Raw genomic sequence first — 16,494 nt, forward strand, 5'->3', positions numbered from 1 at the left:
TTTACATAAGCCGCCTGCCTTTCTCCCTCTCCACCCGACGATCGCGAGGGACCTGATGTCCGCCGGTCACACACGCCGGCTTCTTCGGGTACGAGCGGGGGCGGGAGCGCACCTCCGGCGGCGCAAGCTCGCCCCCTATTCGCTCCCAGGCTAGTGACGTACCGGTATGTCACTTTGCCTGGGAGGGGCTGACCGCCGCCGTATATAGTCGGGCGGAGGTCGGCAAGTGGTTAAGGGAAAATTCTCTAGGGGCACACAAAAAATAAAATAACTAATTGCGTATTTTAACACCTCCCCACTCTATCCAAAACCTAAAGAAAAGGTTTTGGCCATCCATACACTTTAATGTGAGCACAAAAAGCCAAAAATCACTATACTGAATACATATACTGTGCATACATACCTGTATTCAATATTGCATATGTAACTATTTACATATGACCTAAGCTAATCAGAAAGCCCTATATATAGCCACATAAGACTTTATAAAATATTAAACTAATATCAACAGAAGACGATCTCTCTTTTTGATCAGCTATCTGCATAAATTGTTTAAAAAGACTTTAAACTCCTGTATGACCCTATTTTATTTAATAAAACGAGTCTGTTGAAGGCTCTACAGTCATCATTTGTTTTTTCCTAAATGATTGCAGCTGGATTAACACCTACTGTGCTCCTTGAGAAGTACAAGTTTCTTTATACACAGAGTGGTGGCGTTTATTAGAATAACAATAGTAACATAATGCACACATTATCGGAGCTCATTCACAATGCTTAGGGAGATAGCTGCATTTTATTGTGCTATATTTTGCTCTATGTTTTTCCACAAGTTTATATAAGCCAGCAATAGACAGTTATATGCTAAAGTATAGTGTAGAGAGTTAAAGGAATATATCTGGGATCCGCTGAACTTCCTTGAATCCTTTATTGAAAATTCATAGAATCGTAAAAAACATCCCAGTGCAGGAACAGCAAATGGTAAACGTGTATTACATTGAAGAAAGTGCATGCTCACAATCTTATGGATTAGGATCTCATTGTCTTATATGTATTGCTCATACAGATGAGATTAGTTACATAATTAGCAGAACCTCTCCCCCACTACATAGTGTAAAGAGAGTTGGAAAGTAGACAGATAGAAAAATACAAATTGCTGAAAATTATTTTCTAAATTATGTAACCATGTGAAATATTCTTACTCCTGCTTCCCTTTACTAAAATGATGAATCATTCTATCTTCAGGTGACATCAAATCTTAGTATTATAGTGTAATCAGTCCTGTAGTAGATCCTATACATAGAAATAACTGGAGAAAGCACAAATCCATTAACCAGGACTCAATGCAAAGCTTTGGTTGTAATGACAGGGCAAGGGATGGTTAGATTTTACCAAAAGAGTGATAGGCAGAAATGACCCTGTAGGGTATCAAAACTTCCCTTTATTAACCACTTGCCGACCAGCCACCGGCGGTCCCCCCTAAAAGTGTCAAAACTGTCAGATGTCCGATCTGTCCGTAGCAATGTTGCAATCCTGCTAAAAATCGCTCATTGCTGCCAATACTAATAAAAATAAAAAATAAATAAGAATGACATAAATGTTTCCCCTAGTTTGTAGACGCCATAACTTTTGCGCAAACCAATCAAAATACGCTTATTGGGATTTTTTTTTACCAAAAATATGTAGCAGAATACAAATTGGCCTAAAATGATGAAAACATTTGAGTTTTAATTTTGTTTTATTGGGAATGCTATATAGCAGAAAGCGAAAAATATTGTTTTTTTTTTTTCAGAATTGTCGCTCTTTTTTTGTTTATAGCGCAAACAATAAAAATCACACAGGTAATTAAATACCACCATAAGAAAACTCTATGGGAAAAAAAGAACATCAATTTGTTTTGGGTACAGTGTCGCAGGACCGCGCAATTGTCAGTTAAAGTAACACAGTGCCGAATCATAAAAAATGGCCTGATCATTAAGGGGGAAAATCTTATGGTCCAGAAGTAGTTAAAACTAAAAAAAGAAAATTAAAGTTTTAGGAATCATTCCACTATTAAAGATTGGATTTATTTATTTTATTTTCAGTCATTTTCAACCAGTTTAGCAGGGGCCGGACACAATTCAATCCCTGAATGGGCATGGATGATCGACTTCTGTACAACCACTCTATCAGATTTTCTCTGCTCAATTAGCACTTCAGACTATAGCCTGCAAGTGTATTCTAGTAGCAGGGAATTCTCCTCATTATCAGAATGCAATAGTCCAGTGAGGAGGATTTCCCCATCCATTTCAAGCACGTGGGTGGGGAAACCGGGTCTGTTTTTCTGCATTTAACCCGCTGGTTGAACATAAAAAACAAACTAATATATGGGCTATGTGTAAGAAAACACTCAACACAAATTAACTCTAATACTATGACTGAGGTCCACATAGGGCTAGAAATGCCTAGAATTGCATAGGTAATGGGACTTGATCTATAACTTTTAACCTTTGACAAATAAAGAGAATCTCTAATCCCCTATCCATGTGCCACTCTGTGATACTAATCTATGGGCTGCCTTAGGTACATGGTTCTGTCACACTGATCTGTATATGACCATTTGACAGTACACAGGACAAGACCACTAAACTCTATGTTATTTACTGTTGCACAACCATCTCAATCAAAGTAATAATATAGGAATATAAAACATAATTGACTTAAATTCACAAAGCAAAATTAACTGTAATCCTACATAGTTCCTTACCTTGATATACAAGCTTAAAACCTTGTCGGTTTTCAGAATGATCACTAAAAAAATGAATAAGAACTTCATGAGTTGTGCTTAGCAATGATGATGGGAGTTCAGGACCACTAAACTGCCCAATTTGAGAACTTGTATGATAGGGACCATTTTGTATCTCAAGAATATCATGATTTGCCTCAGTTGAAAAATTTTCAAACTGAATGTGAGCCCCTGAAAATGAAAATAGAAACAATTAATCATACAGGTACCATTTTACATTGCAAATGCATGTATACAATTTAAGCCCAAAGCTAGGCTAAATGATTTATTTGCCCAAGGTGTAGTACAAATGTCTACTAATTGAAGGACAGAGCCATTCCTCATGATAGATGGGTTTTAAATCACCACCTAGGTGAAAAGTAAAAGTACAACTGGGGAGAGGCCCTCTGGAGGTGCCTAAACCCCCCATCTGCAGCAAGGAATTTTGTTAGTAGCCAGCAGTACAGGACATAAACACCAAGAAAGCCAAAATAAAACTGGGTGTGTTCTGTGTCCTTCAATGAAGGAAAGGATTTTATAGTGAGTACAAAAATCGCATGCTCTACTCAGTCCATTGAAGGACACAGCCATACTTCATGATGAATGAGACGTCCCAAAGCAGTGCCAGAGAGAATAAGGGTGAGTCCATAAACAGAAATGACAAAAGAACAGGGAACTGCACCCCAGCAGAACTCAAACTGCCACCTGCAAAACTTTCTGACAAAAGCTGGGATCCACAGAGACAGCTAACATCAACCTCGTAGAACTTCCAAGTAGCCATCTTGTAAACCTAAGCAACTGAAGCCAAATTATGAAAAACTTAGGATGAGCTAAGCATCCCGATAGAATAGTAGCATATGCCATGACCAGAACTTGGCCTGAAAGAGTATAAGTCAGGATAATTGCTTGACAAATGGAAATAGTGGTAGATGAAGCTACTTGTTCTTTCCTAGGATCATCAGGAACATTGAATAAAGATTTCGATTTTCAAATAGGGGTTGTATCAGAAGGGTAGACCCTGATGGCCCTTACTACTTCTAGGCAATGAAGGGCCATCTCTCAAGATGAGAAGGCTGAGGACAGAATGGTGTTAGAACAATGTCTTCATTCAAGTGGAAAACCGACAACACCTTAGGTAAGAAAGAAAGACAGGGGTGTAGAACCACTTTATCCCTATGTAACACCAAAAATGCCTGTTTAAAAGAGAGGGTTTCAAGCTTATAAACTCAACACGCTGACGTGATGTAGACTATAAAGGCCACTTTCTGTGATGATAGAGGACTATCCTGATTGTTTTCAAAAGGCTATTGCAAGGACAACAATACAAGTGTTAACTCCTACGAAGGCAAATAGGAGTTTAGAAAGGAAACTCCAAATGAGGGAAAAGGAAGCCAAGGGTCACTGAAAGAGAGCAGCCAAGGCAGACACCTGGGCCTTCACAGTGTTGAGAGACCAGCGATGATCCACGCCTCTTTTGAGAAAGGCAAAGATGAAAGCAATAGAAAACTTGTGGGAATGTAACCCCAAAGGTACGCTGTAGTAGAAGTAGGACTTCCAGGTGTGGTAGTAGATAAACAAGGAAGGGGACTTCCGAGCATGAAGCATAATAGAAATGACAGGCTGAGAAACACCCTTGTCTTTTAGTACCTAGTTTTCCACAGCCAAGCTGTTAAAGCCATCAACTGTAAAGCCAGGCGATAGATTGGACCTTGAGAAAGAAGGTCTGGTCAGATTGAAAGATGCCACAGAGCCTCTGCAACCAACCAAAAGAGATCAGTGAAACAAGTTCTGCGTGGTCTTGAGCCACCAGAATGATCAGAATTCCTTCTCATTGAATGCTTAGTAACAGCCAGGGAAGGAGTTTTAGAGGGAGTAAGGTGTAGATCAGGGGGTACATGTGCAACAGAGCCACCAGAGCGTCTGACGCATTTGTCCAGGGAATCTTTGACTTGGCTATAAACTTGATATTTTTCCAATTGAGCATGGATGCAAAGAGATTAATGTCTGAACTTTCTGATATATGGCAGATTTGGAGAAAAATGTCTGGATGTAGGAACCATTCCCCTTGGTTCAGAGTCTGGTGACAGATAATCAGCATGCTAAATGTCCATCCTAGGAATGTGAACTGCCGATGGTGATGGTGATGATCTGCCAATTGAAGGGAAGGAAGATCTTCCTGGCTGATGGAAGTGGGGACAGAAGCCACTAGGTCAATTATGTTTTTGTTGGGCAAAATAGGCAGTTTGACTGATCCAGTGAAACTTGGTTCTACTTGGCCAGAATCTTTTTCTAGGGAGTTCTGGAATGATGTTGTGTGTAAACTACAACTTTGAAGGGAGCCGCCATGAGACCGAAAATTCTCATGCAGAAACAGATGGGGAGAGTCCACAGAGAAAGTAGGGGTCATTGAAGTTTGTGCATCAAAAGAAAAATCCTGGCCACAGTAGTGTCCAGAATGATTACTCCAAATTCCAAATGAGGAGATGGAACCAGCACTGACTTGCAACAGGTTCAGACTGAGTCCATCCAAATTCCTCCAAGGTCGTGATCATAATGGAGAGATCTCAATTGAGGGCTAATGCAAACTGTGCTAATAGGAGAAGGTCATCCAGATATCCCACAACTACTGTCCCACAGAGGCTCAGAAAAGTCAAGAACAAAGCTAGCATCTTAGTGTAGACATATGGCACCCACACCAGACCAAAAAGTAAGGTTAGAGATTGGTAGTGCATCTCTCCTGGGGACATGAAGGTAAGTGTCATTGAGGTTGATTAAGGCCAGGAAATCCCTTTGATGTAAGAAACCTACCACTGAATGAATTGACTCCATGTGAAACGTGTGCACCTATAAGAAGTTGCTCAGGGTTTTTAGATCCAGAAATGGACAGATACTATCCTTGTTTGGAATAGTGAATAGAAGCCCTTGGATTTTTCTGAGGATAAAACTGAGGCTACTACTTTCTCTAGGAGCCTTTCAATTGCATATTGTAAGTTGACTAAAGGCTGAGGCAGAGGCACTGATTGGAGGGAAAACAAAACAATCTGTCAGAAAGGTATTGTAACCAGAGGAGATAAATTCCAGAACCAATTTGTGTGATATATGGGAAAGTCAGTAGTTTTCAAACAACTGAAAACATCCCCTTATCTTAAAATGGTGAGATGGAGGCATACCTTCAGGTGAAGAGTAAGAGGCCTCCACCTCAGGTGTTTCTGGATTCAGGAGGAATGGACACTGTTCAGCATCCACTTTGTCAGGTGCAAATTCAGGAGGAAGGGGACACTTAGTAGAGGGTTTGTGTAGCAGAACCTGCTCCATACACAAGACAAAACCTTCCATGGTAGCAGAAAAAGAGTTAAGGAGGCCCAGAGGACCCTGATGGCACCTTACTTGAATCTGAATAAGACACTGAGACCTCTAGGACCAGGGGAGTCTGGCAGGTTAAACAGTGTGGTTCACCCGGGGAAAGGATTCTTCTGGAACCACAGGAGGCACATATAGTAAGGAGACCCCCTAACTTAGGAAACCCATGACACCTTTCTGTTACCTGCCTGTCATGTTTCAGCCTTTTCCCCTCATACATTCACCACTCCTGGTCTGTCCCATTAGGAAGTATGTGAATCTTTCTGTGCCACTGTGAGTAGTAAGAAGTCTCTGTGTACCAATCTGGCTAAGAGGAGGCAGGTCCTCTGGTAGTTTACAGAGCTGAGCCTATGTGTGGGGAAAAGGTCTGCCCCTAAAGGCTCCAGAGCAAAGGGTGAACAGTGCAGGAAGCAGACAAAGTGGCATTGAGGCTCTTGCCCCTTGTACACACCCCTGACACTTTGTATGCTGAAGGTTGCTGCCTGTAATAAGGGACATGTGGCTCTGTGAGGGAAACTGATTCAGAAATCTGCTTCAAAAATCTGGAGAGAAGTGCCCAGTGAAAAGTAGGGAAAAAAACAGCCCCAGACTGAAAACAGTTCCATCCCCTAATAAAAATAAAAGGAAATGTCCCAAAAACAGTGTCATTCCCTAGTACAAACGTAGTACTAATAAAGGCAAAAAGTGAGAAGGAGGGATGAGGAAGGGGGAGAGTTGCAAGACAGATCCAAATGGAAGGCTTTAACTCACCCAAGGGCAAAGGAATACCTATGCAGTAAACCAATGTACCCAACCCTAAAAAGGATAATACTCATGGTCCAGAAGGAGCCTAACCTGGGAATTTTAGTACTACAGTAAAATATATTTAGGTGGGGGGATGAAACACCTCACATCCTAAATTGTTCCAGGTCACAGGTGTCATCAGTCAATTCTTGGTGCTGCGATGGAAGAACCCAGTCCAACAGTCATAAGTGTCCACCAAGGTATTGCAATCAATCCCCCATAATTGGGGATCTGCATGCACTTGATGACAGTTCTGGGGGGCCTACCTGGATCTATGATATATAGCCTGTCACCCAGCACCACATTTGATTAAAGAAAAATCTTCATTGACTTGAACAAAAAATCTCAAAGAAAAAAAATAGAAAAAAAAAGTAAAAAGAATGGAGAAAAATAGTGTGTCCTAATCCTGGGGAGGATTCTAGAAAAAATAGATTCTGTGCTGCAAATTGGGGGTTTGGCCAACTCCAGGGGGCTGCCCTCAGGGTGTACTTTTAGTTTAGTTGCAGCTAGCATCCTGCTACTGTAGGTGGCGATATAAAACCCATCCATCAAAAAGAATGTCTGTGAACTTCAATGAACAGAAGAAAAATAAAAAATGCAGCTCAAGCTGGAATATCCATCTCCTCCCCGGTTATTTCTTATTCACCTTTTGATGCCCTTAGTTTTCCAAGATGGATGATGTCCAGTCTCATTCAGCCCAGAAGACTTAGGACACACTCCGAATGCAGGGCATCATGGGCCTACCCCCGATAGGCATCACCAAGGTGCTCTGCATTTACAGTGTAATGATGCAGAGAACAATGCTTGCATCATAATATTAGCAAAGTTCTCATCATAATCAAGAACTGACCACTGCCAGGAGAAGATCTTAAGAGGAAGAGGACCCCCTATGTCACATGACTGGTCTAAAGATATATGGAAAAAATAGGTAAGAAAAAAAAAAAACACATAACAGGCTGCTTGTGGGAGTTTTAGGGGGAACCAGGGGCTGGAACCTGGATTTGGGCTTTAACAATGCTTTGCGCTATGATAGGTAAATGTTAATTCTACACTCTTCATTGATTAATAATACATACATTACCAGAGATATAGCTGATCTATAGGTTTTCTCTGTATATCATATACTATTACTGTTGTTTTTTTTTTTTTTATTAAATACTTATTTTTCACATTTACATTCCTATTTGCATCTTATTTTGGCAGATCTCTTCCAGATTTTATCAGCAATTTCCTCTCTATTTACAGCACATTTGCTCCAGCATCTGCTGCACATCATTGCTTTGGACTGATTTAATAATAGTAGTGACAAAAGGGGGCCTGTGCCTGCAGAATGTCTGTCAGCACAGCCTATCTTAGTCTGTATGAGGGGTAAATGTAAGAGGGTGACAGCAACGACATTTTCAGTAGAACTGCTAAATACTATTTTTTAAAAATTGCCTTTTTAAGAAAATTACCGTTAAAACAATTTAATTCCACTTAAATTGATAATATGGGTTTAAGCTGTTACAGTGATCCTTATGTCCAGGTCTTTCATCTGAAATAGTGTTAATCCAAATACATAAAGGTATGAGGGGTGAATCGGCGCGAATTACATAAAGTGCTCAAATGAATAAGACTAAAATCAATCATATAAAGCGTTTAAAAAAACGCATCAAATCCTGATGAAAAAAAACGCATAGAATAGCTCAATGTTTAACTATGCATGATGCCTTCACAAGATGGACGAAAAATAATAGCCTACCTTTACCTTTGTCAGTATTTGTGATAATACAGAATTGGCTGCTGATTTCCTATCAGACTTTGTCCTACCGTTTATATCTTACCAGCATCTACTTCCCTCTGACTCCCTTCTTTCTTATACCTGATTAGCAGCGCATAGGTCCCCCTTTTCTTTTAATCCAAATACATACCATAACCAACTGGTAGGGAAATTTTCCAGGTGCAGTCTAAGTTGCTTGGGTAGTTTCCAGGAAAACCAGGACTTAATATTGCTCCAGCCATTTTCATCAGTGTTCCACCACATTTTGCTAACAGAAATAAAAATTCGAACATTGTAAAATCGATATGTGTCATACCTTTAATTACCTTGGGAATTCCCTAATAACACTTCCTGGGCACTTGAGCAGTTGTAGCAACTGTTTTTTAAGAAGATTTATTCACATGAATAAAAGATGACTGTTAAAAGCAGAACTGGATGGGCTAAGTAAAATTCCAATAGTTGTTAATGACAATCCAACCAATACTGGTCTGGCTTCAGAATGGTAAATATGATATAGTGATTGCCCAGGTTGTGTTCATATACATATATTTTGTACTTAATACTTTGCAGGGTATTATGTGTGAATATCTAAATTATCACACTAAAAGTAATAACAGACAATAAGCATATATGCTTACCGATGCAAAGGGGTGAAGGGAAATTCCAACGACGTACTGTTCCAGGCATGCACGAAATATGGGAATGCCCCTGTTGATTAATGGAAGAAATTTACTACAACCTTATAGTCCCAAATGATCAGCATAGATCAATAAAAAAAAGTATGTCATTTTTCATAGATAGTTTATTAAAATACATTTTACATAGCATAAATTTCTAATCTGCGTAAATATCTAATCATAGCATAAATATCTGTTTTAATAGTAATATTCATTTAATAATAAAAGTAGATCTATCTACCTGTAATGTGTAGCCAGGTTCGCATTGAAAAGATACTACATCATTAACCATGTAACGATCTCCATTTTTAATACCGTTCATCGGAACAAGTGGTTCTGGGCAGGCAGTAAGGCCAACAGCTAGTGAAGACACAATAAATATAGTAAGAAGTTAACATTTAACTGAGGTTTATAGTTTTCCTCAAAAGCATATCAGTTTTCATACATGCAAACTTTTATGTTTACCAATTTGATGATATTGCCTAGGGATCTGGATAAACAAAGGGTATGAACTTTCTCACAATGTGCAAAGTTGAGAAAAAGTAGAATCAGCATAGAATTTATTTGTGCCTGACTGTTTATCTCAGCAATATGGGCAAATGGGGGTAGTACATGGCAAATTAAATATTTAGTAAAATGTAAGCAAATCAAATTCTGTTTTTATAAAATATTTAGCAATACCTTTAAATATCGCAACTATATTGTGCTTCCTTGGCATAATAAAAGAACATTGATCCCTTTACCCTACATAAATGTGAAAGGTTTAGAAAATAAAACACTTAGAAGATTTAATGTAAATGCAGTATTAGTGTATTTACTAAGGCAACCCCTCCATGCTCAAGTGCAATAAATCAAAGTAACAAGCAGCTAGAGAACACAACTCAGTGAATATTCTCAGGTATTTTCAGCTGATAACATTGAGATTGAGAAAAGTGGTAATTTGGCTAAATTAGAAAACCTTACTCTGGTATTAAAGCTTTGTGAATTGAGCATAAACTATTCAAACCAAGCTACAATTAAATGCTATATTTAATCATCATTGTATACAGGAAGCATGAAATCACTGAATGCCAAAAATGACAAAGTAGCCATGGACTTTGCTAATAACATTAACATGAGTACCATGAACATGACAAGTTACATTATCTTAATTAGGAGAACTTTCCAGCAGAGAAAATGAAGCTAGGACTATTAACAGCAAGTGTGTCAATTGTCATTTAAGTATCCAGTGATAATCTTAGACAAGAATTCAATAAACTAAATAAATCAAAGGCCTTTGTTCAACATGCAAACTAATTAGTCACTAAGACATATGTATGAATTACATTGAAACTGTGGCTATGAAATTGCTACCAATCAGTTCATGGGTGTTTATGGATATGCTTATGGACAACTTTTTACAGCTTGAATATGTTGCTTAGTTTTGATAAAATGAACCTCCTGTAGCTTGGCAGCAATATGCTTTTTGTGAATTGGTGCCCAAAATTGGACTGCATATTCCAGATGAAGTCTTACTAATGATTTGTATAGGTGGCACATTATGTCTCTCTCTCTTTCTGGAGTCCATACCTTTTTTAATAAAATAAGGTATTTTGCTTGCTTTCGAAACTGCAGAATGGTTTTGCAAGCGTTTATTACGTTTATAATCTATCGGAACACACAGACTGTTCTGTACCATCAACTCTCCCAGCTGTTCTCCTCCTAGAATGTATGATTCATGTATGTTTTAGCAACCACATGCAGAACTTTATATTTATCAACATTAAACCTACTTTTAATCCCAAACTCTATATCAATTATAAATATGTTAAAAAGTAAGGGTCTCAACACTGGCCCTTGGGGTATACCACTAATAACCTCAGACCATCCAGAGCATTAATCATTAAACACTATCCTCTGAATACAGTCTTTAAGTCAGTTTTCTATCCATTTACAAACTGAATTTTCAGTTTTTAGACTTTAACTTACACAAACTGTGTAGGGGAAACTGTGTATACCACTTTGGCAAAATCCAAGTAAAGCCATTCTGCCTTATGGGTGCATTGAATGTCATGTAAATGGGGAAAACATATTACTAAGAAGGCTAAAAATAAAATACAGATGTTTAGAGATGAGCGTGATTGTGGCAAAAATTAACTTCATTGAGGGGCTTAAGATAATTTTGCTTGAACAAATATGTACTTCCTTTTTGTTTATTTAGAGAGTAGTGGGGGTGGTGTTGGGTGCATTTAGAGTGGCTTAGGTTACTTAATTTTGTGTCCTTTTTTGTATTTTTTCCCTTTTTTAAACTTTATTTGTGTTCTGTCACTTTATCTTTATTTTCTTTTTTCTTAGTTCTGTAAACAAAATGCAAAATAATGGAAAGAAGCTTTAATAACCATCAAGAGCCATTTAAATCACATTGCACCATTACAAACCACGAGAAAACACCTAATTTCACCTTCCCCAATGATCCATTTTGCAAAAGGGACACAATTTGATCTCTTGTTTCCTTTCCAGAATTTTAGAAGAATGAAAACTATCACAGATGAACTGCATTATTTCTTGTTGCATTGGTCATTATGACTAATTGTGATTCAAAGCATGGCCCTAGATATTAGGTACCATACTTATTTTACTTTACCTCCCTCATAACTTCTTGTTCCTCCACAGCAAATAACAAAACCCAACACATAAATAGATATGGAGGAGCTATTTGAAGGGAAGCAGAGAGCCCATAGAGAGCACATAGAAGGTAGGTATATGGAAAGTGGCAGATGTCCTTTCCAGAGGGGAAGTGGCAGATGCCCTTTCCAGAGACCCTGTCACCTTGACTTGCATTAGCAAAGTAACAGTGGGGGGTTATTGACTAAATAAGCTATTCACTTTGAAAATAAATTTTGTAAATAAAAACCTGTATTTTTGCATGCATGTGAAAAAGCTCTTCCATCAATCAAAAACATATTTTTATTCCTTGCACATGACTGGATATACTTTACAAAGTTAATTTTCAGTGTATACACTTAGCTAAGGATAAATTCCCTTGCAAAGTGAACAGCATATTTGCCTTTAGTAAATCAGTCCCACATGTGTGGAAAACACTGTAGGGAATTTATAAAATATCCAATGCACGAATATCAAAAGCATTCAAAAGTTGAACAAAAAGTCCCATATTTTTTCTAAGAGATTAATGCTTGTATCATCATCTCCATCTAGTGGCCAAACTACAGTATAGTTTTATAAAATACCTCAATGAGAAAATTACACAACATTTTGGCCACTAGATGGAGCTGAAGATCTCTTATCTCCTAAAAGTAGAGGACATTTCATTCAACTTGCACATATGCTTCTGACATTTGTGCAGTGAATATTTTATAAATAGCTCTATGATGGTGGTGTTGTTGTTAGTTTTCTATTATTCTTAGTTCTAAAAATTGAATGAAATAAATACTTTTCTGGATTGATGTCCACTCTGCATTTTTTAACTTTCTTTAGAAATGTTTTTTCTTTTCACAGAACTCATTGATCTACTACAGACATCCCCAGCTACACATAGTAAACAAATATGTTGTCTAGCTCTTTCTTCATGTTACCGTTCAAACATGTATTGAAGCAGCTAGGCTGACCTTGAAAATGTAAAGTACATGTAAAGCACAAGTTTCAGACCATTTTTTCTAGTGCTTTCCTGCTGATAAAACACTATTTCAAAGGAAATAAAGCCAATTATTACACAGTTATAGACATTCATAAAGTAAAATCCTCTAAAAATGAAAGTAAAGTGACACAAATGTTCTCTCTCAGGCTGTCAAATTTATGCCAGACCTAACAGTCTGCATACAAATAATTTGAATCAGTCAGATAATAAAAGTGATCGGTTATTTGGTGATTTGTGTCCATACTTTGTAACAATTATCAGAATAAAACTTTATTTTAAATTACACAGAGAATTTGCATAAATAGCCTTTTGGACAGATTTTCTCAGGTTTTCAGATTACTCATTAAGATGAATTTCTAAAAGAACTAAAGCTGAATATTTCAAAGAATGCATTTTTATTTAATTTAACAAGCCTTGAAAAGAGCTTTGTAATGCAACTTAAGAATAGTTTGTTAATTTGAACTTTGTCATGCCATTAATCATGCTGTTATTGCACAGACCCCATTCTCTTTGGAAAGGTTAAAACATTTTGCAGAGAAAAACAAAATGTGTCTTTATCACAAATTAAATGTATGTATACTGTAATAGCATACCGGGGCCTTTTGTTTCATTGCAATAACTGCAAAGGGCTTCCAGAACAACAACAAAAAAAAAAAAAGTCTAAACTAGCGCAGATTATGCTGTGACATTGAAAAATGCCTGCATGCATCAAGTTCTTAATAAAATGAATATGGATTTTGTCATTACTATAAATTTTTTAGGTACAAAATAAATAGCTTACATCTTGTTCCAGACAGTCACTGGTGTGAAATAATAACAATGAATAAAGAAGCCATAGATACTGAACAAATAATCATAATAAAAAGCCTTTAATTAGATAAATGGGATAGGAACGATTGAGTACTAAATGGAATCAGGAACAAAAAAAAAATCTAATTGTGAACAGAGAATAATAAACAGGCTTAACTGAAGACTCATCTGACTTAAGCTTAACTGGAAACCAACACCATGAAGCATTTTTCCATATTGATGGTGTTAGTCTTCGGATTGGTGAACATGAACTGTGAATGTTAAGATTCAGAGCTGGAAGTTAGTTTCTGTTGATGTGTGTCCACTACCCAAAGGAATCGTACAATGAATATAACTGCAGTATGACTGTCCTTTAATAGCACCAATCCATTATCATGCTATGGTGAGACTATAATAAGTCAGCACTTTACAATACACCCATATGCATTGTGCCATTGACTTGCAAAACTGTACACTGCATTTGTTTTTTAAACGGAAGAAAAATAGGGTTCTGTTCCGTTCCAAAAAATGGAACAGAATTGAAAGGACGAAAATCGGATGTCAGCGGATGGTCATCCGCCAGCATCGCAATCCCATTGACATACATTATGTCTTTATTTCATCCGCAAAAAAATGGGATGAAATACGGACATACGGAGCGCCCATGTGAAAGAGCCCTAATTCCATCCATTTTTCTTGATAGAGTGGGGAAGAGTTAACATTTTTGTCAGGTTTTTTTTTTATGCCTGTGCCCGTGTCATTTATTTTATGTCCCTGTGACACCTATGCAAAATGTATGATGTGATGTGTTGATCAGAAAGGCTATTTTGTTTAAAATTGAAGTAGGACTAAACATATTTTTATTAAGTAATGATGGTTCAGAACCACTGTCAAGTTTTCATTGCTGTCTGTGTCAATGTGAGGGACATTTACCCTACTTTAACTGCCCTAATCACCAGTTTTACAGGAAAAGTGAGGGCAAATCCAACATTTTGCCAAAAGAACCGGAATAAAGGAGGAAACTTGGCCCACAACTGTCTAAGTGGTGATTTTGCTCAAAATGGAAAGATATCCTATTTCCCATGAAAGTACAGTAAATCATCCTGATGAGACACAGATGACAAAAAGCACTTTAAGCACTACCCTATTCTATCCCCCCACCAAAAAAAAAGTAAACATTTTGGCTTTAGATATACTTTAAATAAAAGCTTTGGTAGTAGCTGGGCTTGAAAATGTATGTTACCCCAACATTTCATATTTCTACCCAAATGAAAAAAAAAATCATTTTGGCTTTAAATATACTTTAACCTCCCTGGCGGTATGATTCTGTCAGGAATTCTGTTCCAAAAGCGGTACAATTCTTTTCATGGAAATTTGGCGTTATGTATTATAGGCCTACAATTCTTAGTAATTACTGACTTAAGCCTGACCAAAACAAGTCTCTAGTAGACATCCCAGATGTGATAAATTTGAAACACAAACAAGTGAATTATAATCGAATCAATAATATTATTTTATTATTTAATATATAATATATATAATAAAATTATATTATTGATTAGATTATAATTCATGCGTTATATATTATATATATATGTGTGTATATATATATATATATATATATATATATATGTGTGTGTGTATATATATATATATAGAAATATTTATATATATATATATAACGTATGAATTATAATCGAATCAATAATATAATTTTATATATATATATATATATATGTGTGTGTGTGTATATAGGTATATATATATATATATATATATATATATATATATATATATATATATATATATATATATATATACATATATATATACATATATACATATGCATATATATATATGCATATATATGTTTTTTGACAGCTGGGCTTTTTAAATGGAAATACTACATTGCTAAGGCGGGCAGATAACTTCACAATCTGAGCCTCAGTCATTTAGAGGAAGCCTCCTATTTGCTGATAAAATACAAGAATTCCTGTGAATGGCTGAGCAGTGGTCAGCCTGATTCAAATTTGTTCTAGTAGCACGAAACCCCCCTCTCCCTGTTGGAACACAGCACTGTATACTGTTTGTAGCTGGTGCTACATACAGTTTATACAGAGCTGATGGCAAGCACATCTGTTAGCAAAGGAAATTGATAATTTGGACCAGTTTGGCCCAAACAAAATTTTTATAGTCACCATAAACATTGAGTTAGACTCTAACCCCGCAATTGTGCTATAAGGATATTGTGGCCTGCTCTTCCACCTTCATTAAACCTACAGGATTGGCCATCAGGGGATTGACTGCTGAGCAAGATAACCAGATGGACATCAGGTTTGAGAGGGAGGCCCAGAGCATTGCTGGCTACCTCTCATCTGGTTAGAACAGAGTATGTAAGACTGATAAAAAAAATAAATAAATAAATGAAAAACAGTGCTTCCCAACTTGCCAGAGCTGGCTTTTGTTTTATATTGTCTTTTTAATTGTAAGTGTTTTATGATAGAGTTTTTGCTGCCTGCATCCCATCGGGAGCACAAATTGCTATCAGTTTATTATGTGAGATTGATTGCCATCAGGAGGTCATCTGCAGCATCAGTGTGGTGAGAGGCCTTCGGCTACCCTTAAATTGTTTTATACGTATTTGCTTTCACAGGGATTTGCTGCCACCAATAGAGTTCTGCCTTATAGGGATCGCATAGACTAGACTGTATGTGACATACACCTGACCCCT

At 37.2% G+C, this 16,494-nt stretch overlaps 1 protein-coding gene across 1 annotated transcript in view; it reads right to left on the reverse strand.

The window, feature by feature from the left end:
* Nucleotides 1-16,494, reverse strand: part of CSMD1 (CUB and Sushi multiple domains 1) — a 2,644,830-nt gene that overhangs the window by 416,629 nt on the left and 2,211,707 nt on the right. The window contains exons 38-41 of the mRNA XM_082250071.1: nt 9,582-9,700; nt 9,302-9,371; nt 8,815-8,931; nt 2,744-2,953 (exon numbers count right to left, since the gene is read on the reverse strand). Of these exons, the coding sequence (XP_082106197.1) occupies nt 2,744-2,953; nt 8,815-8,931; nt 9,302-9,371; nt 9,582-9,700 (516 nt within the window). The remainder of the gene's footprint in view (nt 1-2,743; nt 2,954-8,814; nt 8,932-9,301; nt 9,372-9,581; nt 9,701-16,494) is intronic.

Source organism: Pelophylax lessonae (genome assembly GCF_965119305.1).
Source record: "Pelophylax lessonae genome assembly, chromosome: 3".
Lineage (NCBI taxonomy): Eukaryota > Metazoa > Chordata > Amphibia > Anura > Ranidae > Pelophylax > Pelophylax lessonae.